We start from the raw sequence: 25618 nt of genomic DNA, 5'->3' as shown, positions 1-25618 counted from the left end.
ACTCTGGAGTCTTCAGCAGTGTGCCTGTTCCCAGAATCTGTGTGGAGGAAACATGCTGACTGGCCCGATTTTTTTCTTTTGTTTGCTTTTTTGTTTTGAGTTGACCTAATTTCAAGAACATATGCCACGTTGGAGAGAACAATATCACAATYGCTGTTTGATACAAGTGATATTCTTCATTATATTACTCAGTGATGCCTGTTAGTTACCTGTAGGGATCCATGTTGTCTTTGAGGTCTCTTGACATGTGGTTTGAGCTCAGAGTCAATTGGATGAAGGTCACAGCCATCTACTCTTTATGTGCTTTTGTGGGAGCATAACTCTGCTTGGGCAGCAGGAGTAACRCTATTCTGTTAAAAATTATATTGTATTGCATTAATGTCTACATTGAGATCCACACTGACTAAAACATACTGATGGACCACAGTTATCATAGGGTAAGTAATTGTTTTCCGGTAGGATCACTGATATTTCATTGAGCTGCTTAATGCATCTGCAGCAAAATAGTTTGATTTCTGCCTGTAACTCGTAGCCATAGTTTTAAATCATAAGGGTGATGGGAATATGGGGAATTTTTTTTATGTTGATCTGTATGTTTCAAGGTGTGACAGATGTTAGAAGTGCCTAAGAGACTTGTCTTGAACTCTCATCTGATTTTTTTTCTTTTTAGATGTGCTGAAAGACATTATGACACCGCCAAATTTAACTGCAGAGGTATGTTTGCATTGTCTAGTGTGTGTTTTCATCTCTAAATTTCTCAATTTCTGAATGAAGGAATAAGTAAAGCTGCTACATAGTAATGTAGGAGAGTTGGGAGTGAGGAATGGTGTGAAATAACTTCTGATTCATTAGAGAAACTTGCGATGTTCTTGATGCTTTCTAAAAAGTATGATCCTGGCAGTTAACTAGATCAAGGCCTAATAGGGTTATCAAATAAAAATCTACTGATTTCAAGAATTGTTGCAGAATGGGTTATATGGAGGTCTTTGTTTAATTTGATGGGCAAACTTATTGTAAAATTCAGCTGTGAAGTTTAGAGGAAAGCCCTTTTTTAATGAAGTAGTATCAATTGGAATAAAGATGGACAACGCTGCTAAGCCACTGTCACTGTTCATATAAGTTTTTTGAAGATCTGGAACAAGTCTTCAGTTGCTTTAAAAAAAAAAAAAATTCCCACGTGATGCCTCTTTGAGAGAAGTTGGTTCTTGGACACTTTGCAAAGCTACCAGAACCTGTGGGGAAACTTTTAGGGCCTCCTAGAAATTAGTCCTTTTGCATTGTCTGACCATCAAGTGGATGAGAGACTTTTGATCAGATCCTTGGTGAGTGGAGACTGAGGAACCTGTTTTGTCAGTATTAACTCCCCAGGTAATAAGTACAGACTTACCTTTATTCTTTGTGCAGAGGAACATCTCTGTGCATAGGAAGCTTGTAGTTCCTCTTCACATCRTGCTTTAAAATGGGTGGGTAGATAAGGAGTACTTGTGCGTACACTCTGGAGTAATTACAGGAGATGAATGAATTTTGGCCTTACCGGTTAATACTAGGTGATAGCAAGGGCTTGGCTTTTTTTTTTCTTTTTTCCCCCTCCTTTAAGTCCTTCTGGTTTTGAAGAGGTTGTTTAGAACATGACCAAAATGTAATTGGTTGCTTTAATGTCTGAATATAGAGGGGCTGAAATTTTCATTTTTGAAGTCATCTTTGCTCCTCATACGCTCTTATGATGTTGAATGGCAGTGTCCTGAAATCCTGCTCAATACACACAAGCCAGAAAAAAGTATTTTAAGATCTACTTGAGCAATTCTTTGTGTAAGAGGAGAAGAGGTGTAAATGAAAAGGACAAGCCTCTAACATCATGTCCACAATGTATGCTTGCTTTAATTTATGCTTTCTATTACGGAGGTGCTCAGATTCCTTCACTGTCAATTGCATCCCAAAATGCTGTTTCTTTGACAGAACCTTTCACAGTTCCTCTGTGTAAGACAACACAGTTGTAGGAAGCTACATATTTCGTTTTTCCTTTTCATCCCCAAATTAGTTACCTTAGATAACCAAATATGTGACTCAGAACTTCTCTTTCCTTAGCAGAAGAACAGTTGTACTTAAAATCTTCTGAAGTGAATTAATTTCCAGGGTACTTCTCATTTGTATGCTTAACATGAAACCCCATAGTAGTTCAGTATTCAACTGGAGATTCTTGCATCAAATTCAAAACCAGACACTGAAAGGTCTTCATTCTCTTTGGACAGTAGCTTTCTGACTAAGGCTTGTTTAGTTTCTGAAGTACTTCCATGCTGGAAATTGGCCTCTGCTTTGCTACAATTTTTTTTTTTTCCCTTATGTGCTTTGAGATTTTTCTTGCTGTTTCTAGGTGCTTGGAGCGTGGAGTCAGAGCAGTTCCCCCTTGCTGTATGCTTCAGTGTTAGGAACCTTAATCCATGGAGTGCCTGTCTCCTCTAAGCTTAAGACTATGCAGCTTAACGTTTCCCAAGATTGCTTCCTGACTTTTAATCCTTCTGCATCATCGCAGGGGACCCGTTTTACAGGCTCATTTACTCTTTGCAGAAAGTCCTGCAAGGTTTGAGTTGGAGGGCATCTTCAACAAGCTATTGCTACTTGGAATTTTTCAGGCTGTTCTTCCAGGACTGCTTTGTGTCTCTTCTTCACAGCAACCTTGTTGGAGGTAATTAAGGTAGAATCAAAGTGGTAGAGACAAATTTGGAGCACCTCCTGAATGGTTTCTTTTCTGAGCAGTTTCTAAGTAAAGTCCACCTTTCTCCACATCTATTGCAAAATGTGAAGTCTGTGTAACTTGACATGCAGTGATCTTTTTTGGGAGTCCTAGGATCTTCCATGTGGAAGAATTTATTAGTGTATATTCATATTCGTTAAGCTTTGATTCTTCTTTAACGAAGATTGTTCACTCTATCAGGCTTCCCTTTTTGGTCTCCTAGAAGATGAAGCGGACGGTCTGTACTGTGAGTGAATAAACTGTCCTTGCAGTTTCCTCCAGAAGGCTTCAGACTTCTGCTACAGTGATTTAGCAGTTCCATAACTTCATCTCTCACTTCTGCTCTTTTAAGTCCTTGGGGATTCATCAAAAGGAGCCTTGCGTGTATGACAAGAGAGTAGTACTTACAAAACAAATACAAACACTTGCCAAAAAATGAAATGTATTCATTTTTAGACCAGAAAAGGAAATGGTGTTTCTAGCTGAGAATATTTAAATGGACCAGACTTAAAAGTTCTGGATCTTATAAGATCCCAAGTCTGTCAGTCAAGAATTGGGGCGTGTACTTTGTGTAGTGCAATTCCCCTAAGCAGACCAGTATAACTTTATGTAATACTGTCAATCGGCATGGCATTAACTGGCACTTTATTTGATGTATCGGGCAGAGGTTTGTTTTTGGGTGCTTCTGTCTGCTTATTGCTTATTTTTTGCCTTTTTTGAATTTTTCTTTTATTTCTTGCATACTAACTTGAAATTCTTTACATCTCTAGATGGAAACTGTGTGTGTGTGCGCATATATATAAAAGACAACTTCATTAGGTGGCTTGACATTTAAAATCCATAGGTGCTACAGGTGCCTTACATGAGATTCTTTTTCTGATTACCATTTTTTTAAATATGAAATTTACTGTTTCTTTTCAAAACTTCTTTGAGAAAATTTTGAGTTTGTCCCCATTGTAGAGCCAACTGCGCTCAGAATTTTTGCGGAGAAATTCCTGTTGTCTGATCAGTGAGTGAGGTCTAGCCCTGTTTTCTCTGAGCAAGTAGCTCAATTACTGCTAGAGTAATGTATTTTCACAAGGCTTTTCTTTGTGCCAATACACCCTTAAATTCCAAGAAACTCATGATGTAAGATTTGGAGCATATGCCACTCAGTACCACTGTGTAAAATAGTCTCTTCATGTAGCAGCATGCTTGCTTATTTATTACTAGAGAAATGTCTGTGATGCATTTAATATGCAGTGCGTTGCTGAATAACCATGGATTCAAAGCATTTACATATCTATATATAAGATGGGTTTTATTTAGAATGTTAATTTTTTGCATGCTTGTCAGAAAGTTGACCTGTCTAGTTGAGCTTGCTGAAATACTCTTCTGAGATTTTGATAAACTGTTTCTTCCCATTGCAGTTGCACAGTACCCTTTTGAAGACCATAACCCACCACAGCTAGAGCTTATCAAACCTTTTTGTGAAGATCTTGACCAATGGCTAAGTGAGGATGACAATCATGTTGCAGCAATCCACTGTAAAGCTGGAAAGGGACGAACTGGTGTAATGATATGTGCATATTTGTTACATCGAGGCAAGTTTTTAAAGGCTCAAGAAGCCCTAGATTTCTATGGGGAAGTAAGGACCAGAGACAAGAAGGTGAGTATTTCTGTTCTTCCATTCTCCTGCCTCTGTCGTTGTGCTTTTCGTAGTTGAGGTGAATTTGAATGGTCAAACCCATTAAAAAATGCTTTCATCAGTTGTGATATATGGTTTGATTTAGCTTTAACATTATTGGATCAGTGCAGTTTTTCTAAACTGAAAAGCTTTCTTAAGCAGCAGTAGCAATTAGTCGCAATACTGAAATTGTGTGTGTTTTCCCATATTGTGTTCAAGAAGGTCTGGACAGTTTATGTAGCCAGAAATACTGGTCTGCCTTTTAAAGGGCATTCTGCTTTGTTTTGCATCAAATGGGTGGTTGATGAGTGAACTTTCTCATTCAGCATTTTCAGCCCAAATAAGAGGATTGTTCTACTTTGTTTTGCCTGAATGGAAGAGCTGTTCAGATCCTCAGGTTCTCTAACTTCTGTGGTGTTGTTACAAGATGCTTAGTCATTTAGGTGCTTGTTACAGCTGAATATCCCTTCCAGAAGAGTATATCCAGTCTGTCATGGGATTCCCCTTTTCAGTAAAAGGGTAGTTAAGCCCATACATTGGCTGCCTCAGCCTGATTCCTGAGATGCTGCTGTTTAATTTCTTGTGCTTGCATCTCATGAGAAGAAATGGGAAGATCTCATTTCAGAGAAATGATGCTAATAGCTACAAGAACTTTCAATTAAGACCTTGTCGGTAGTAAGGACAGACTTAACAGTAACTATAGGTTGAACCTTTTGGGCACAATTAAGCCTTGTTAATGGGAACCAAACTTCCTTATTTCAAGTCCTCTCTGGATGTATTAAGGTGTGCCTTTCAAGGTCATTTCAGCAAGCTTCCCTGCTCATCTTCCATCAGTTCTTTGTATACGTTGTTATAGCAGCCTAGGGAGATCATCCCCAAGGACCAGTTTCAGCCTGTTCAGGTACAGAGCACTCTGAGTTCCTGTAATATTTGCATAAAGTATTAATTTCACAGTGTGTAGACCTCTAATAAGTAGAGTTTGGGGTTTGAAGGCTCTTGAGAGTAGAAGTATCATATAAGGAATTTTAGAATTTGGCTGTTGATTCATTAGGAGTAAATAAATTCTTAGTTTGCTCTCTTTATAGGATGGAGCTGTTCCGTACACTGCATAGAAGGTAATTATGGTGTGATATGGGAAAGGAGACAATGTCAAGGTTTCCCACCAAAACTTAGTGGGTTTTCGTGAGAGTGCATGATAGTGAATAGGCATGAGCTATGTGATGAATAAACAGTGTAGATTACTGCCACTGATAAAAATTAAAAAGCCTCTAAAAGGCTAGAAAAGATGTCACAAAAATCACATAACAAATATGTGGTGAAGCATTCTGTGCCTCAGTTTCCCTTTTGTAAAGATGGTAGTATTTCTTTGCATGAGTGTTTTGAGGATATGGTTGGTTAGGTGTTCACTAATACCCCAGTGGTACCTCCAGCATGTTTGGGGTAACGGAGGATTTAGTAAACGGGAATAGTGAGAGCCTTGTTTAGCTTCACTGTAAATACTGTCTGTAACCAGCAACTTTGTTTTGGTTTCAATGTCTCTTCTTTAAGAGTTGACTCTTCCATCTCCACTTAACCTGGTTAGTCTTTATTTGGACAATGGACAGTATGTGATTTATGCGATCTTAAAAGTAATATTTATAAACAGGTATTCCAGTGTAGATCCTGGAAGTTTTTTTTTTCTTTCCTTTTGGCCCATATTTCAGTATTATATCTCAAGTGCTGCTCTCCGATTTGACTTTACCACACCTTTATATCACTGACTTCCTGAAAGCATAGTAAAGGAGGCACCCAGAGACAAGTAGATGCCTTTTTTGTTGCTGGATCAAGATGGGCATGATTAAGGATAACTGGATTTAAGTAGATCCCAAAACTTTCTTTGTTTAAAGCAAGCTCAAGGTGCACAGCTTGTGAGTAGCTGCTCAGAATAGTGCGACTAAAGCGCCCATTCTGCTCCGTCGCTATTGCCATTAACGCGCGTAGCAAATTGATTCTCGGGAGGATTTAGTCCAGGCAGGCAGGAAGTGTGAGCCTAATTGCAAGGGGAAGTATGACTAATTGGTCAAGAGAACAACCTCGACTACTTCTATAGCAAGCACTTCTCAAATGCCTGATGGGAGAAGAGGCCTTTGCAACATCGAGTGAGAGTTGTTGTACGTTAGGCTTGACAGTTCCTGGATAGTTTTTTAATGTACGACTGTCTATGTCCTGAGGAAGGTAGTGGGGAAATAAGACATTCTCCAAACTGAGACTAGAAGTCTGTTTTTGACCAAAAAGTGATTTTTCCACCCCCCCCCCCCGACTGCCTCTTTTCAACTTCTGTAACTCTCTCAGAGGCAGGAGGAACCCTCAAAAAAACGATGCAAGTACTTTATCTTTTTCAGAAGAAGGGACTGGGAAAGATTAGAAGGTATTGGCTAAAATATTGCGAGTATCAGTCACCACCAAATCAGTAGAATAGGACTTGTTTCTGTTTTCTCTTTGAACGGAGGGAGACAAACTGTTTTCTSAAATTTGGTATAGAATTGTAATTGTTCAGTCAGTTTTCAGAGCTGGGGGAAAGGTAAATCCAAAAAAAGTAAAACCCCAAAGTCTTCTAAAAAGTCACTCCGTCCACTGTTTGAAATTGCTAGCTTATCACCCATTTTTTCCTTAAGATGGGCACTGTGAAATACTACTGTGATGACGAAGACTGGCAACATACCTTTCTATGGCTGGAGAAGGTCTTTATACCCACTGCTGCCTTGAATTGGTTTATGGTGGAGGGTTAGTCTTGGAAGGAGAAACGTGTCTTGTGGTCTGCTTCTCAAAGAAAGGTATCAGCTGGGAATAACCGTTCAAGTCCTTGAGTTGGAGATGATCCATTCAAGACCTTTGTGGTGCTGTATTTTAGAAATGGCCCCTAATAGTGGTGATAGCAGCAATTAACTGTAGCTGAACAGGAAATGAAAACCAATTATTTTCTGCAAGGAGGTCTCAAAATGGGTCAAAATCCAGTGTCTGGTGTGTCAGAGCTGATGGGTTTTGATCCCTGTTTGGTGGACATCCTCAGATGACGATCCCTGTTAAACCTGATGCAGTAAACTTAATCTGAGGCTGCAGCTTTAGCGTTGCTCTCACAGTTGGGCACTTCAACAATATGAATGTGGGAATGCTACTTCCAAAAATGTTTGTTGTTCATAATACCACTTGTACTGTTTTCCGGTTCTTTATACTTCCTTGAATAAAAGTCAGGATTCAATTGCACCTCTTGGAGTGCATTACCTTGTTATAAAAGGTCGTTGAAATCAGACCTTTGAAGAATGAAGAACTTTCTATTCCACTTTAGTGTGGCTGGCTGCTTGGGATTGCCATGTAAAGGCTCTGTCTCCTGGGAGTAAAAACTATATGGCTGGAGGGATAAAATTGCCCTTTTGGCTGTGCTTTGGAGATCATCTGTCCCTTTATGTAGCCACATAAGTGAATGTTTTCCCTTCATTCTGGTCCCAACCCTGGTTCCCTTGGTAAGGTTTGCTGGGGTTTATCTGTGTGGCACGTCCATTCTGGAATGGAGAAACTATGGGCAGAGAAGAGTGTTTTCTCTACCTGTATGACTATATACCTATATGGCTTTCTCTACCTATGTGGCTCTACCCATATGACTATCGTGGGTGGCAGCGTTGGCTGATTGCTTGCTCTGAGGTTGAGATTGTCTCAGCTGTGAAAGTTAGACTCCAATAAAGAAAACTTTAAAGCTCCCTTAAGAAACAGGTCTGATAACTACTGAGATGACACCTGAACCAAAAAATGTCAGCATGGAGGGCTACTTAAGAAATTGGTTGTACAAGTCGTATAGGGAAAAGTCTTCTGTGTAATTTAGAAGCAGTTGAAGTGGTAAGGAGACGTGATTATCGGCATTTTTTTAATAAGTGCAAGAAGGTATCCAACTAAATTTTTTTCCTCATATATCGAATTGATACTTACTGAATTAAGTGTTCTGGCCACTCGGGGCTTATGGCTGCTGTAAGGTGAAGCAGATATTAGAACAGAGTTTACAGAAATACTGTGTTCTAGATTTGCGACCAACATGTTTGTAGATTTATATATGAAAACCTTTCACTATCTCCAATTTATTGCCATTTCACACTTTGTTTTAATGTAAAAGTATACCTACTGTCTCTGCAAATATATTGCACGAGCTGCTATAAACCATATAACGTATTTTCTAGGGGATAAAATGATTTTTTTCAACTTTGTCACTTTCTCCCAAAAATATTATCTATGAGAGCTTTAAAACTGTTCCTTCCCTTGAAGTTTAAATTGGTTTAAAATCAGTAATAAAAATGTTCTTTGGTTATATGTTCTCAAGGCAAGTGTTTACTTCAGAGTTGTAATTCAGTTGAAAAGCCCTTCATATAACAATTTGGCCTATCAGACCGCGTGTTAATGCAACTTGCCACTCTGGATTTTTTTGTAAAATACTTCAGAAGTATATATATATAAATATATATATTATATATATATATTTTAATATAAAATAGTGTATTACTTGGCTACAGTGATATTAGCAAACAGAACTGGAATCTTTTGATTTCAGATGTCGTAGAAACGTAATTCCGGCATCGGTGCTTTAATATTACAATATGTGCAAGGGGTCTGCTGCTAAAAATGCTGCTGGAGGGATTCTGACCCCCTTCCCTGGCCCTCCCCACCCCTCAAAAGCAGTATCATGATACCATCTTCTGCGTGACCCTCAAAGCCTCCGAGGTCTTTATATTTAAGACATGGAAGAGAGAAGCCTGCATTCCTTGCCTCGTCGCTTGTAAGATGGATGCAAGGAAATGCGCGCAAAAATAAATGAAAAATCGGCGTTCTGCTTGTTGCACCATCGGGACGTGGTTGGTAGTTGCCTGGTTTTACACGGTGCGTGTAAACCTTTTTAAATAAGGTGCCAAGCTACGTTCTGAGCTAGCGGGTGGAAGCTGTGTTAGTGACTGCTAATAAATGGTTTTGATTGCTGTTGAAGCTTGTTTTCCCCTTTGTTTAGGGAGTAACGATCCCCAGTCAGAGACGCTACGTGTATTACTATAGCTACCTGTTAAAGAATCACCTGGATTACAGACCAGTGGCGCTGCTGTTTCACAAGATGATGTTTGAAACAATTCCCATGTTCAGCGGCGGAACTTGCAGTAAGTACCGAACGCTGTTGGGCGCTCTGCTCGCTCTCACGGTGAAACATTTTGGGCATCTGAACCTGCGTTTGGTTACGCCACCGCTTGCGCCTGGAGCGGCGCGTCGTTGCCCAACGCGAATAACTGCACATAGAGCAGAAAATCCTATTTAAACACTTCAGGTTCCCAAATCTGCTGGGTTGCTATGGTCTATCCCCTTGCATCCTTCCAGGGTAGTAGCTTGAGGCCTGTTTCACTACGGTTTTAAATGGGGAAATATTTAATGGTTTGAAGATAACGATGCCATATGTATTTTTGGATATTTGTTACTTACAAATGCAGTAACGACATTCTTCCCATGATGGTTCAAAAAAAAAAAAAAGTCAGTTCCACTGGGCACATATATAATTACCTCTGGAATAAACTTCTCTTTAGATAGAGGCTTATAAAGTAGTACATACGCATGTACATGATTAATTTGCTGATACAGCGTGTTAGCAAGGAACAGCAAATTCCTCGAAACTCATTTATTAGCGCAAGTAAGTATTTGCCTCTGTCCTTCTGTGGACTGCATTACAAAGCAGTAACTGCCTAGCGCTGCGTGCTCATTTTCTATTATTGCGGAAAAATACTTTTTATGGTTTTGCTGTGGGCACTGCTGCAGTGTGTAATTAATTCCGGTGCCTCCTGTGGCTTTGGTTAAAATTGCACTCTTTTTTTTTTTTTTTTGTGAGGCAGTACCTGAACACGTAACACACACACACAAGAAACAGTCGAGCACCTTGTCAGGCTAGCTGTATTTACAGGCRGAGGAAGGGAGGAGCCTCTGCCAAAAAACCTCTGCCCCCAGGGCAGAGGTGTGGAGGTTACAGATTTCTGCAGTTAACACTTATTTAATGTTTTGGATAAACTGTGATATACTTGCGAAATCGAGCTACATGCTGTATGAATTTAACTCGCATGAGCGTTGACTTGTGTGTCCGGACTGTGCTGTTAGCATGTTAGCTGTAGGATGTTAGGACAGGCAGATATTACAGCTTTTCACATGCTTATCAAATAACTACCAAGTGGCTCAGCACTTAAGCACTGTAACATTTGACATTTCTGTGGAATTTTCAGTGACTTTCCAAATGCAAAACCAACGGTCTCTTATAACCTGCAGTCGCCGCGCGTCGACCGCGTCGGCAGTAAATTTACCAACGCGACATGTTTAAATCTTACTTCCTTGTCGCCTTCCTTCTGTTTTAAAGTCCCTGGCTGAGCAGTCGTGTCTCTCGGGCGAAGAGAAGGGATGACAGGGGTTCGCAGCTCCGAGGATTTGTGAGGGATACGTAACAGCTTTATAGAGCAGGCTGTTCAGCGGCGTGGTATGGGTATGCTAGGTATCGACTTCCACAGCTCTGCTGCGGTGGTTTTCAAAGCGGCTTTGCAGTCTAGCATAGAGTTCAGCGGGTGTCGTCTAGACCTGAAAAATTAGGAGTAAATGCGGAAAGATTTCTTTTAATCGGTCGCTCGTTTGAAAAACCAACTGTAATATTTCTGGCTTTCGTGCTAGTTTCTGTTGRTAGTTTCCAAAAAAAATAAAAAAAAATCTGCTTAAGCTGCAACGAAAACCCTCACGACTTGAGCTGTTACGCCGGAAGATTTAATTCTGAAAGTTACACTGTGGCTGGCGCTTTTTTTTTCTTTCCTCCTGGTGGTAGAGGTTTATAGGACAGGCTTACGGGCTGTGTCTGTGTAGTCTGTCAGTGTTGGTTTGTATATTAATGTTAAATTTTGTTCTTGTTTCGTTTGTGTAATGGTTCTGTTTGTGTAAGAGGAGAAATCGGGTTGTTCTGACGTGATCGCCCACTCTGCAATGCGAAGAAGAGAAGAAAGGGAGAACAAAACCCCTCAGTTATGTCCATAGCATAGAGATGAGAGGAATACGCAAGGAAAAGTCAAGAAGTGTTGCTTTATATAGTCATTTTCTTAATATAGCTGTATTAAAAAGATGCAGCAACTTTTTAGGAATCTGGTGGTAGGCTGAGAGTATTGTTACAAAGCACGGCTATCTGTGGTGTTGTTTCCAGTAACATTAAGTGAAGTTTTTCTTGATGCATTGCAGTGCTTAATGCTTAATATATCTTTTTTTAACCTTTTAAAATATTGTAGCTGATGGTTATGATTCTGAAACTAATATTATGTTTTTGACAGTTTAAGAAACTTCTTGTGAAGTGACGCTCTGTTTTGCCATGCAGATCCTCAGTTTGTGGTGTACCAACTAAAGGTAAAGATATTCACCTCCCCTTCAGGACCCTCAAGACGTGAAGACAAGTATATGTACTTTGAATTCCCTCAACCTTTGCCGGTATGCGGTGATATCAAAGTGGAATTCTTCCACAAACAGAACAAGATGTTGAAAAAGGTTGGTTTTCTCACTCTTCTCAAAAGTACTGTAAAGCCAGCCCTGATGCAGGACTGGGATGTTGGTTATTTGTTCGGTGATGTGTGATCGCAGTATTTAATTCTTTAATGCCTAGTTTTCCCAAGTAGGCAATTTGCCACAAAATGAAAGCTGGATATTTTGAGAGTCAGTGAGTTTAAGTATAAATGTTGGATAAAAATTATACTAGATATGTACTGCAGTAGTTAGGGTAGTAGTGAGTAATCTAATTGAGGAAGAAACATTCTCATCCTAAAAATAGACTTGCATACTGAGCAAGTTAACTCCAGATGTTTTCTTCACTACATTTTCTTAAAGTTTTAGCAGGCACATAAGATCTTGATGTCTGTGTGCTGTTGGCTGATTTCTATCCATCTGTCAAATTTGGTTGAATCTTGGAGATAATTGAGTTCCTACGCGCTTTGTGAAAATGTCTTTGCACTCTATTCAGCCATCTCCTGGGTTCGTATTGTAGCATTTCCCCCAGCTGGAATGCCTTGACAGGCAGTTAGAGAATCTGCTCAGAAGTGAGACTTCTATCAGTGTCCTGGTTGTGGGGGAAGAAATGAATCTGGAACTTACTTTGGCACCGGAGTCAATCAGTTCTTGAAGATGAATGCCTCATCGTTGGGTTTCATTAATTCTGGTGCTTGTGAAGCTAGTTCACACCTACCTAAATGAAGGCTGAGGATGAAGCCATGTTGACTTACATGTTACCTTTGTATTTCTCACTTAATTCTGATCATTACAAATAGTTGTTCACTACTTAATGGATGTTATAAAACTTATTCATTGAGCAAGTCTTCTGCACAGGCAAACCATAAAAATAACAAAACACTGTAATGGATTAGGAGACAGAAACCTAAGTGTCTGAGAAGGTCATACAATCTGTTATAACCATGCGTGCAGGTTGTACCTGCTAGATGTGTGTCTATATATATGTACCCACTCTTTTGTTTGTGAGCCTGTTCAGTTACAAAATTGTTAACTAGTTTAATGATAAATTTTCAGAGGCTGAAAATGTACTCTTCCATTGCGTGCATTTGTCATGTGCTGGTGCTTGTGAAAGTTGAACAGTTTCTCAGTGGGAATATTTTCTTCTTCTGCCTGTTAAATCAGATGTCTTAGTTGATCAATACAGCTATGCAATACACAGAACTGTAAAACAGCATTTTTAAAATAGGAATTCTAGTTTAAGTCGACAGTAAAGTTGTTTAAATTTAGAACTTCCATGCACGTGAGTCAGTTTTGAGAAATGACTTTTACAAGAGCATCCAGATAAGTACTGTGGGCTAGACATGAGGGATGTAGGGAGGAGATGAAACAAAACCCAAACATCTGAGACAAGGTCCTGTTTTATCCTGTCTCTGTCCTATCTTAACTGGATATTTTGTCATTTCTTTACTGTCTTCAGTAATACACGGTTTATGAACAGACTTCATAGGAAATTTTCTGCTGCCCTTCCTCCCAGTGAGCTCTGAGTGTCAATACAGATTTCTGATGCTGGATCTCAGCCCTTTAACACCAGCAATGAACTCCTGTATTTGTTTTACCTCTGTGGAGAGCATTGAGTTCCAGGGCTAGCACAAACTTTGTCACAAATCCTCTTTGTCACTACGTATGTTTTTTGCAGTATATATTCTGTCTTTAAGAATGCTTCAAAAAATTTGTGTAGAATTGTCTGTGGAAAGCATGTAAATGTGCTGAAGTTTCATTTCATAGTGTTGTATTAGCCAAGGTTTTGTTCCTTAAGGAACCTAATTTTACTCGCTGAGGTTCTTTATCCCTTTTTTCCTAGTTTTTTTCAAGTACCCTAATTATTTTGGTCTSTGGATTTCAGATCTTGTGGAGATGCTCCTTTTCTCAGTCTTTTTGGACAGCTGGGGCTAGGAAATGCTGAGATGGTGGAAGCTGTGCTTTGCACAACTGCAAGCTTTTCTGAGAGATAAAAACTTTCCCTTCTCCAGACAGAAAAACACTGTCTTCTGTGAGGCTAGGAGAAGCCACCTAGATAATCTGCTTCAAAAATCTGTTGGATCAAATTCCTAATTGCCTTCAACCTTGTGTAAGAATTGATGCCAAAAGTAGGTAGGTATATGGTGTTACACAAGTCTAGTAAGAATATTTCTGGGAGCACTGGTGTCAATGCAATCACGCAAATTCTAGGGCGTTTGGGACTGGGTCTGTGGTCCTGTCAGGTGTAAGCATCTTAGTTGTTAATTTTATGAGCCCACTACCGAGTTGTTAATGTTGAGAATTAGTGAAATACTCTATCTCTGACAACTTGCTTTGGCACCAGAGACACTTCTTCCACACCATCTTTTTGACAACCTGTTAAATAAAGGGACTTGAGATGAGAAAAGGGCAAAGGGTGAATATTTGTGGCAGAAAACCTGTCCTGGCATAAATTTGAACACATTTATCTGTACAGGTGTTTCACATCTGTGATGCCCCCTCTGACTCACATAGCGAACTCTGTTTCTTTTCTAGATAACCTCACTCTGCACTATCTTTAATCAGAACCCACAGAGAGTGCCTTCCACCATGGAGGTTTCTCACATCTTAAAGATGATCACCTCCCTGGGGTGACCATCTAAGCTATGAGGAGTAGCTTAGTAGGAGTAACAGTATTTTTTCTGAGATTCTGGCTTATTCACACGTTTATGGAAGCTGGAACTACATGTCTGTTGCCTGTTGCTGATTCTTGCTCTTCCAAAGTTTTCTCTTAGCAGATCTATAGGTAGCTGAACAAGCTTTCTTGCACGTACGTTGAGGCCTCACATATCTACTACTCAGCATTTTAACTTTCTATAAGAAATCTAATTAAGAAAATAACATTGAACTGTAATTTTTGATCCCTTCTGGGCATCAGGCTGGAGAAAGGCTATATCTTATCTCCAGAGATAAAGGTAACTTCCTTGTCCTCTTGCTGGGTCTTTTCTGGTGTTTGATACCACTGAACTCAGCTGAAGCATTCTGGATTGGCTCACCTTCTGTATTCACTTTCAGACTCTTTAGTCCTTTAAACAACAGTAGCMTTGCCTGCAGAGCTCTCTAGTACGGAGGATCCTCTTCAGCTTTGACGAAGCTTTTCTTGGATAAAATTAGTTTGGATGAAACAAACTTGAATGGCCAAGTGACTTTGACACTGCAATGCTAGGTGCTTATTGTAAAATTTAAAGCAGTCAAGTGTCCTGTTTTATTTAGTAGCAGAACTTTAAGCAAATTCAGTGGCTGCTGAGAGCTGACTTCCATCAAGGGATGATTAGTGCTGGTGAGCAGATGTTGGTAAGGGGCTGATAATTTGTGCCACATGGCAGCAGCTGGTAAGTCCACAGCTTTTGGTCTTCTCTTGTCTAATAAATTTGTTCGCTGTATTCTTGGGCCTTCTGAGCAAGCACATCCTTCAGTGTGATGTAGCTGCTTCCTTTCACTCTGTGTGCTTGCTCAAATGAGAACAAAATGGCTTGAGAATCAGGTACAGTTACTAGTTTCGTGTCAAATTTCTGATGGATAGAATGTGATAATTTGATGTGGGTTTTGCATCCATGTACCTATCTTGAAGCCTTTTTCTTCTGGTTATTGATGTTGACAAGATAATCTTAAAAGATTTCAGAGTATCCTGAAGTCACTTGCCTCAGCAAGAGTCTGTTTAATAATAATAATGCAGGGGGGATCCTACCTGTGGAGCCTTAGGGTAGAGGAGACCTTTTTCAGGAGGGTTACAGTGCTGAGCCCTCCCAGTATTGATATGAAAGAAACACTGTTGTGGGTTTTCTGTAATAGTCATTGCTGTTTTATACCCAGAATCTAGTATAGGCAGTGCTGACAGCATTGCTGACAGCTGGGTATACCATTTTGTCTCTGAGTCTGTATAGATGAGAAGAGAAATTATGCTATATAGGGAAATGGGACTTTGGGTGATTGCTGCTTAGCAAACATTGAACTTACTCTGAAAATGACAGAAGACCTTAACTTGTTGAGCTAAAAATGGTACAATAAGTTCCATCAGCTGTAGTGACGGGAAGGCTGTAAGGCTGGCCTGGAACAGGTTGAAACTTGATCTCCATCTTCTGATTACTGGATAGCATGACGAAAACCCTTAGATGTTGCTCCAAAGTGATTGAGTGCCTGTAGGTTTCTCTGCAAAATTAAACTCTCGGAAGCACGTGGGAACTCCTAACTGATGGCTTAACTGATCTTGGTTTTGGATCTCAGGCTGAAGTCAGAGGCAGGTATCAGCTCTGGACTGAAGGGGTTTTGTTTTGTTTTGTCAGTCTGAGAACTGAAAAACTGTACAAGGTAGGGATAAGTATTATATGTCAGAACAATACAATTAAATCAGCTTTTGTTTCAGGTGTCTGATACTGCAGTGTAGATTGTATGATATAGATTTGGTTATGAAAAGAAATATATCTGTGATTTTTAAGGCAGATTACTGTGTAACCGGAAGTGAAGCAAAACATTCAAAAAAAGAAAAAAGCCACCAGCTAATACTAATTCTCAGAAGCTGATTCATTAAGTAGCGTTGCTGTGAGTACTTGGTCCAATACTCTGGTCTTCAGTAGTTTTCCATGTAAAAACTAAGTACAATTCTTGCCTTGGTTTTTAAAATTCCTCTGATTGGCCCGTACTAGAGCTTTCTTCATCGTCTCCTATGGAATATCTTGGAGCCTGCCATTTTTGCTGAAGCTTGGTAAAGCTGATTGAATTCTCACTTGGAAGAATGGGCTTTGTTTTTCAGTGGAAGCAGTGACACAGTTACCAGCTTTAAGAGCTAATTCCAAAAACGTGACTAAGTCTTCTCTCAGTTTTTGTGACCATGCCATGTTCCAGTACCCAAGAACGTAATTTTTTAGCCTAATTAAGTTAGCATAGCTGAAAAGGAAGAAAAATAACTCGATGCTTTAGAAAGCTGGAAGGTGATAAGAGCATAAGTGGCCAGCTTAGCTGAGGTGTATTGTTTGGCTCCAAGGCCTGGAGAGCTCTGCAAATTTATCCCAAGGGAAACAGGTTAAAAGATGTCTGGTGAGAAGTTCATCATTTTTCTTGTCTTCTCTAGACAATATCGGTAAAGCTGAGTCCATGCAGTTTCAGTTCAGGTTGGCCCTTAAGTGCCAAGTAAATCCTTCCTTGTTCTGCTCCACCTGACCAAGCTTAAGCTGAGGCATGACAACGCCATGCTTTCTGCCTCCACTGGCACTGGTTTGCATCCAGTGACCTTGTTTGCTTTGGCACTGTTTTCCTGCAAAGCTGTTTCAGCACTATTGATATAAGCCATTTTGCAGTTTTTTCCATCAATCATCTGCTGCAGCGTGTTCATCAGCTTCATCCTCTCTTCTGCTGACATCGCTGGAGGCATCATTTGTGGTACTAAGGACTAGCACCAAAGTGCATTGCTACTTTTGCAATTTGGTACTGAAGAAGATGCAAGACTTCAGTAGTACCATCACCATAGGTACAAGAGGTGGGATCTGAAATTCAGTTTCTTCTCTGAATCCTTGCTGGAATGATGGCCTCTCCACCAGTGGTGAGGCTACAGGTGATATGTCTGCCTGCTTACAGAACTGTTGAGTGCTGGAAACACCAATCTCAGGCTTCCCTTCTCTCCCTGTTTATCACAGATTGCACCTGGAAACCATGTTGTTCCTGTTCTGTAGCTGAAGGGTTGATGTCCTTCGTTGTTTCTCTGTTTTGACCTGAGCATCTCTTCTGTCTTGAGCAGGAGGAGTCACCTCATCTCTTCTGAGAACTGTATGTCTTTAGGGGCTCCATCTCCTGGGCRTAGGAGAACCTTGGAGACTCCTTCATGGGGATTTTGCCTACTTGCACTTTCTTCATCAGGCAAGAGTTTAAAGTCATACCTGGCAGACAGGCTGGTGACTTGTTGGAGCTGGAGTGTTACAGAAGAGTAAATCCTCTTGCCCAGGACATTCAGGCTCTACCTCCAAATCCCAAGGATGTGCATTTTTAGATTGTTTCTGGGGCAGTGTTAGTGAAGAAGAGTGCTAGGTGTATGAGCAGGTTGTTCCTGACAAGTCTGGTGATTCCTGTAGATATGATGACTTGAAGGGACTTGGTGGCAGTGGCAAACATCTGTTAGCATTCCAAGACAACTGCATTTACAGCATGTTCTGGTAAACTAACTGTTGATTCACAAAGGTACTGATGAGGCCTGTGTTGGAGTGGGTAACTGCTTGACTACCGTAAGTATTTCTGACAGATATTTAACTTCCTTCTTTTCCCTTGGACTTTTTTAAAGGTTGCTCTCCCTTTAGTGTTTATAGAAGTACACGCCAGCTGGAATCTATTTTGTATGCTTTSATAAAATACTGAAAATGGGACTACTAAACTTTGGGGGAGAAGACATATAGAAGTTGTTTCATCAGACACTTTTGAATTCCCTATATGTCTGTGTGCTTACAGACTTCTATTAATTTGTGAGGAAAAGAATGCAACTTAAGCAATAGTCCTTCTCTTTGCTTCCCTCCTCTTTCCTTCGCCCCGACGCCCCAGGAAAATGTTGTGATGTTTTGCTRGTGCAAAATTGCCTCCAAGAGGGAGGGATCCTAATGTGATATGCATTAGAACCACTTCGGTGCTATCTCTGATATTCTCAATTGCCAGCAGAGGTTTATAGCTAGGAAGATTGGATAGGTCGTGGGTTTTCCAATAAGAAAGTTGGAATTAGATCTGACTGGCTTGTAAGCGCAGTACCTAAATTAGCTTGGATGGAGTTTGGTCCACATTCTGTTCCTGTATAACATCAAGGGATGTTAAATTCTGGTATGTACTAGCTTTGTGTCATCCTCTCCCTGCCAGCTTTAGGGAAAATGTAGAGATACTGACTATTGTGGGAAGACGGACTATTTGCATTTTGGATCTTTTGCCATAAAACTCAAATGGCTCAAACCAGAAACCTTTATTTGTAAAGAGGAAGTAAATATAGCTGTGAGTTTCGGATACAGAAGGTTCAATGTGCTAGTCAAGACCCAACCTATTAATAGTAGTTGATCTTGGAAACATCTACGCTTGACTGACAAGTGTGGCAAATGATAGAGAAGTATTACAAGAACCTTTAGTACATACTATGCAGCTATTTACCTGAGAGCTTACAGGTGAAGTTCCTGAGCATCTAATCTTCAGCCATTGCCTAGCCAACAGCAAAACATTTATTGCTCCTGGTTCAGCAGCACGTACGAAGACAGCCACCCACGACAGTATTCAACAGTGGTTCTTGTGGTCATGAAGGATGTGATGTACGGGCTGGTATCAGCTAGCACTCCACTGACTTCTTAAAAACATGGGTATATTTGTATTTTGCCTTTTTGTGTGTGGCTGCATGTGGCAGTATTATATTAGATAAGCTAACTTGTACCTTTCCAGATAGCTATTGACTGTCTCTTGTCAAGTTCCGCTTAAGGAGAATATTCTTAAACCGCCAATGCCAGTATCCTTAAGCTTCTAATTAATTGTGTGTGGAAGAACAACAGACAATTTCAGAGTCTGACTTTCTCTTAATTGTCAGCAAGCATCTGACCATTAGAAATTGCTGCTGTAGACCAAGGAGTCCACTAAGATAGCAGATCTGTGTTTTGGGTTGTTTGCTCAATACTATTTCTATATCAAAATAAAAAAGCATCCTTTTATACAGGAAGCCAAGGAGAAAGATGTTCTCTAAATGTTACTCATCCAAGCTCGTTTGTGAAGTTGTCTATTAGGTTTGGCTACTGCTTGGAAGATACATGCAAGAAAAATCTCTTTATGCCTTGTAATTACTATTTAACACTTGTTTGATTTACTGTCATCTGCTTTTTTGTAGGTCTGATTGTTTTAAAAGCACCTTTTAATAAGGAGTGACTTCTGAAAGATTAATGGGTTAAAATTTAGTCTGATCAATGCAGAGTTGTGTGTATTGTCTAGGAGAATTGGAGAAAATGTCTTTGCATGCAATGTAACCAGTGATGTACTGTTGTCCAAAAACGTTTCATTTGATATTGCTGATTTGTTTTTCACCAAATGATATATTGGTCAAATTAATATGCTATTAGTGAATACTAAAGCAACCTTGTTCTTTGTGTTTTTTCCTTCCCCAGGACAAAATGTTTCACTTTTGGGTAAATACATTCTTCATAGGACTGGATGAAAATTCAGACAAAGTAGAAAATGGAAGTCTAGTTGCAGATCAGGAACTTGATGGTATTTTCAGTACAGAGCGCTCAGATAATGATAAGGAATATTTAATCCTTACATTAACAAAAAATGATCTAGACAAAGCAAATAAAGACAAAGCCAACAGATATTTCTCTCCAAACTTCAAGGTCAGTATATATTATGTGTAAACCAAGCTGAAAAGCTGCATGCAGTTGTCTGACTTGTCTGTCTTGCCTTGTGGAGGAACCATTTGAAACTGCTGTATATGGAGAAACTGAATTCACATGAGTTTTCCACCATTTAGCAAAGGTTCTACCTCTTGAAGTTTATTTGCTTTTCAGGCAGTCAGTACATGGTATTGGAGTGCTTATGTTAAGACGGTGGAAAGCTGGGAGTAGAGGCTTTGTTTTTTTCCATGGAGTGTCTTAATCAAAGTCGTTAGAGACCAGTGGCAGGAAACCCAGAGACCTGGGTAGCGGTCTTTATACCAGCAGTCCTATACCAGCTGCATTGCCATTCAGGAAGCTTTGCCATTYGCCCCGTGGGCTTTACACAGTAATTCCTCAGCTGATTTGAAGAGGTACCTGCTTTAAAGGACTGCCCAGTGCTAGCCTCCTATAACCTCTGGGTTTAGCTTTGAGGAGTGTGAGCCCTTGCCAGTGCTGCTTCAAAAAAAAGTAAAAACCAAGAAGGAATTTTGGGTTGTTCATAAAATATCATTTGTCCACAGCAGCGCTGCAGGTTTTCCATATTCTTTCCTTTGAAGGTAATGGTCATAATTACCTGAACACACATGCTATAACTCAGAGTACAAATGGTTGATGCAAATATGCAAAAAATCTTTTGGCTGGGCCTAGAAAAACTGCCATTTTGCAATTTGTTCTTTATTTTGCGGGGAGTGGAGGAGAGGGGCGGCTACCCTTTGAAGAGCACCTCCTTTCCTGAGTAGAGAGAGGAGCACTTGAGTGATTCAGTGTAGCAAAAGGAGCTGTGCTGTTCAAAATTGCATTGTTACCTCTGCTCAGTTAATGTTGAGGTTCCCTTTTTAAATGTTGTTTTTTCCTTTCCTAGGTGAAGCTATTTTTCACAAAAACAGTAGAAGAGCCATCAAATCCAGAGGCTAGCAGTTCAACTTCTGTAACACCAGATGTTAGTGACAATGAACCTGATCATTATAGATACTCTGACACCACTGACTCTGATCCAGAGAATGAACCTTTTGATGAAGATCAGCATACACAGATTACAAAAGTCTGAATATTTTTTCTATCGGAGATAAAAAAAAAAAAAACAAAAACAAAAACAACACACACATACGAAGAGTGACAAACTTGAATAAACTGAAAAAAGGACCTTTTTAAATGGCAATAGGACATAGTGTCAGATTACCAATTATAGGAACAATTCTCTCCTGACCAATCTTGTTTTGCCCTATAAATATACAGGGTTTGACACTTGTCCAGTTGGAGAAAAAAAAAAAAGGTTACGTAGCTCTGATATGTATATACCTTTTTGTGTCAAAAGGACATTAAAACTTCAATTAGGAACTATAAAGATGGCACTTTCCCATTTTATTCCAGTTTTATAAAAGTGGAGACAGACCTAATGTGTATACGTAGGAATTTTTCCTTTTGTGTTCTGTCACCAAACAAAGTTTCAAAAAAATACAAATATACAGGTTCACATCCTGCCCCTTTTTTTGCACTTAATGTGGCAACAGAAAAGTCTGCAGTTGGCTCAGAGAAGTTTCTAGAAGGTTTTACTACATTCTAATGCATGTATTTTGGATGGGGGATGGAAAGTAATGCTCAGAAAGGAATATAGTCTGCTGGAGCTTGGCCTCTGTACCATGTCCAGCTCTTTACATGCACCTTTCTTTAGCATGCTACYGTAATTCATCCTGGACAATTGAAGAGTTGGCCGCTGTCACTGCTTGTTGTTTGTGCATTTTATTTTTTTTAAGTGTAATGGTGCTAGAAAAGGCAGCTAGAGGGAGTGATTCTGTATAGGGGTACAGGAATGAACCTTCGCAACATCCTAAAGACCCACAAATGAAGGGATAAAAATTATTGGGGTCACAGAAAAAAAAMCCACAAACACAGCAACAATGACTTAACCATACAAATGTGGAGGCTATCAACTAAAATACGGGCTTTAAACAAATTGTTACAAAATTTGACAATGATTTATTAATTGTTTTTTCCGAATTGTAATGGCTGCTCCATCTCCTGTGTAATCAAGGCCAGTGCTAAAAGTCAGATGCTATTAGTACATACATCAGTCAACATCTTACATTTATATTATTAGTTTTTCAATCATATTCCTGCTGTGAATACTTCATGTGCTGCCTTGCAAGCTTTTTCTCATTAATATAAAAATATTTTGTAATGGTGCACAGGAAACTTCAATTGGAGATTCTCCAGGTTAGTGTTTATTTTGAAGATTTATGATGCATTTATTCAATCAAACCTCTGTCAGCCGTTCCACCCCTTTGACCTTACACATTCTATTACAATGAGTTTTGCAGTTTTGCACACTTTTTTAAAAATGTCATTAACTGTTAGGGAATTTTACTTGAATACTCAGTACCTACAATGTTTTAAAAAGAGACATCACACATGGTGTAGAGGAAACCAGTGTTGCAGTAAGTTCTCAACACTGCACAGAAACGAGGATGTGTACTTTTTAAAACCAGAACTTGTCCCAAATATATTGTTTGCTATTAAAAAAAAACAAATTAAATTTCTAAAATGGCAATATTGTATCATTTGTTCCTAGGGATATAGCCAGGAGTAGGGATTTGAGATTCACTTTCAGCATATAATTGACATGCCCAGACTGCAGATGACTTAACAGAGTACAACTACTGTTGTATATAAATGTGAAGTAGCTGACAAAATTGTTTGCTCTGAAGAACACCACGAATAGCTGTCCCCAAATTTACACTTCTTTAGGATGTAAACCCCCCCATTTAATTAACTTATTGGTGCTGACATCAAAGTTCATTAGCTGTGTTCTCACCTAGATAACAACTGCGTATGGAATCAATAAGAGCCCTGTACAACAGCATTAATGGTAAGATTTTGAATAAGACAAGGCAGGATTTCCATTAACTACTCTTGGTAAATAAAGGTATAAAGTGCTTTTTTGGGGTATCTGTTGGTCAGTTTTGCTCACGAAATTCATGACTCTAACTTCTAACCAAGCTGGTAAATATTTTCTGACTTGTAGGTTTAATTAGACTTTAATATCTTTAATATCGGATCAAGATCGCTGGTTCCAGCACTCATTATTCCCATTGTTATTGCCGAGCAGGAGGTGGTTGGTTACCTTGAGACGTGACACTTAACTCGTACCCTTTGAATCATGTTTCACCCTGTCTGTTTTTAACAGTTGAAAGTTGTTGGCTAATAAACAAAAATGTTCATGCTTTAAAAATCCTTGGATATTGACACTGTTCTGTGTCCCGCTTTTGGACTCATGATAAGAAAATTTGATTGGAGAGGTTCCAGTATGTAACACTGAGGGCCGGATTGGAAATAATGACGTGATGGGCTTTTGCACTGTTATTTTTCCTTTGGAATGTGAAGGTTGGAATGAGGGTTTTGATTTTGAATGTTTCGATGTTTTTGAGAAGCCTTGCTTACATTTTATGGTGTAGTCATTGGAAATGGAAAAATGGCATTATATATATATATATATTATATATATAAATATATATTATACATACTCTCCTATACTTTATTTCAGTTACCACCCCCATAGAAGTTGACAAGAATTACTATGACTGAAAGGTTTTTGAGTCCTTATTAAAACTTTATTTATGACAGTATTCATAATTAGCTTGAACTGCATTCTGTAGGTAATCTCTCCTTGAGTTTCTGGACTGTATGCTTAAACTTTTGGATGTGCAACAGCTTACATGTCTGAAACTACTTGAAGGCATCACTTCTGTAAGAGCTTACTGTTCAGGCCCTGAAGCATCCCTAGTCATTGGTAGCCCCACTCAAAATATTTGCCACAGCTATTAAAGGGCAATTGTATAAATAGCATCCGGATTCCTTCCTGTGGCACACATTGTAAACTGAAGTGGAGTTTACATGCAGCATCGAATGTTTCAGCTTTCAAAAAAAAATAAAATAAAAAAAAAATAGGATGCTAGTGTGCAAGTTCCATGTTTAGTCATAGCAAATGTGTGCAATATGTTAACGATGCCTGTGGTTGCCACGAAGTGCCTCGTTTACCTTTTAAATACTGTTAGAAAGTGTCATGCATGCAGATGGATGGGGTGGAACTGTGCACTAAAAGGGGCTCCAACTGCAGCGTTCGGCAGAGCTGCCTTTCTCTGCCAGTTCAAATTTTCAGTCTGTTTTCATATAGCATATATATATATAGATACTAAAAGGAAAAAAAAAAAAATCAGTCTGTTAAGCAGCCTTACTCTGATTCAGCCTCTTCAAATACTATTGTGCTGTGCAACAGTGGCTCTGTGTGTAATGCTATGCACTGAGGATACACAAAAACCAAGTATGACATGTACAGGATAATGCCTCATACAAATCAGATGTCCGTTTGTTATTGTGTTTAACAACCCTTTATCTCTTAGTGTTAAAACTCCACTTAAAACTGATTAAAGTCTCATTCTTGTCACTGTGTGGGTGTTTTATTGAAGTATTTTTGAGCATAAAGTGGTCAGATGCTGATCTTGCTTTTCGGCAATGCAATTTTGAGCATGACGGTTAGAGCAAAGGACGCTTCTCTGGAAGGAGCTCCTTGTATGTAACAAGCATATTTTAAGAGAACTGTGGTTTAAAACCCTTTTATATTCAGAAGCTTTAAACAAATGTAGGCATTAGAAGTGCAGATTGTGTGCAGTGACTTCTGAAAAGTTTTTTTTTTTTTTTTTTTAACTGTGACAGCACTCTGATTTCCTGGGGAACTAAATTATTTTTAGTCTCCAAGTAAGAAAATTCCTGCCAAAGTGTGTTTTGCCTACCTTTTTTATATAATCTGGTACATTTCCAGCAAAATGAAATGCTAATCAAACTGAGAAGGCTTTTCTGAAACTCAAAACTCCAGTAGCTTTAAATTGACAATGAGATATCTTTTTTTCCCTGGTGGAATAACATGCTTTGCACATGTTAAGTACCAGGGTTTTTTGGGGAGGAGTGGAGCAGGGGGGCTGGGGAGCTGTTTGCTTTTGTTCCTCTTCTATTTTCAAGATAGATTTCATAGTAGCACTTAAGAAATAGGTTGTCTTTCCCTTCTGCATTAGGGTTACCRTTTGAGCCTGTAGGAAAGAAAAGACTGATAGCGACCTTAGTGGAGAGCGTCTGCATTTCCCGGGATTCTGGAAAAAGTGGAGATAAAGTAGGGTGCTCTTCTACACTTTTGAGTTCCTGGAAGGTGTTTGGAAGTCACTTAGCAGAACTCTGAATAGTTTAGATAACTCTCATTTTGATATCTTCCTTACCCTTGTTTTAACCTCGGATCTA

General features: G+C 39.4%; 1 protein-coding gene across 4 annotated transcripts in view; it reads left to right on the top strand.

The window, feature by feature from the left end:
* PTEN (phosphatase and tensin homolog) overlaps nt 1–24773 on the top strand; it is a 48491-nt gene extending 23718 nt beyond the window's left edge. The window contains exons 3-9 of one of the 4 annotated variants that reach the window (XM_026080988.1): nt 671–714; nt 2933–2978; nt 4141–4379; nt 9421–9562; nt 11785–11951; nt 20066–20290; nt 21195–24773. In XM_026080988.1, coding sequence (XP_025936773.1) covers nt 688–714; nt 2933–2978; nt 4141–4379; nt 9421–9562; nt 11785–11951; nt 20066–20290; nt 21195–21380 — 1032 coding nt within the window. In that variant the 5' untranslated portion in view covers nt 671–687 and the 3' untranslated portion in view covers nt 21381–24773. Of the gene's footprint in view, nt 1–670; nt 715–2609; nt 2684–2932; nt 2979–4140; nt 4380–7060; nt 7211–9420; nt 9563–11784; nt 11952–20065; nt 20291–21194 lie in introns of those variants that run through there. The other 3 variants (XM_026080979.1, XM_026081005.1, XM_026080996.1) reach the window with 3 other exon arrangements.
* Nucleotides 24774–25618: the final 845 nt, after the last annotated feature.

This window comes from Apteryx rowi, unplaced genomic scaffold (genome assembly GCF_003343035.1).
Source record: "Apteryx rowi isolate R43461 unplaced genomic scaffold, aptRow1 scaffold_116, whole genome shotgun sequence".
In the NCBI taxonomy this organism is placed as follows: domain Eukaryota; kingdom Metazoa; phylum Chordata; class Aves; order Apterygiformes; family Apterygidae; genus Apteryx; species Apteryx rowi.
Note: the sequence above shows the minus strand (reverse complement) of the source record. Positions and strands in the feature narration are given on the sequence as shown.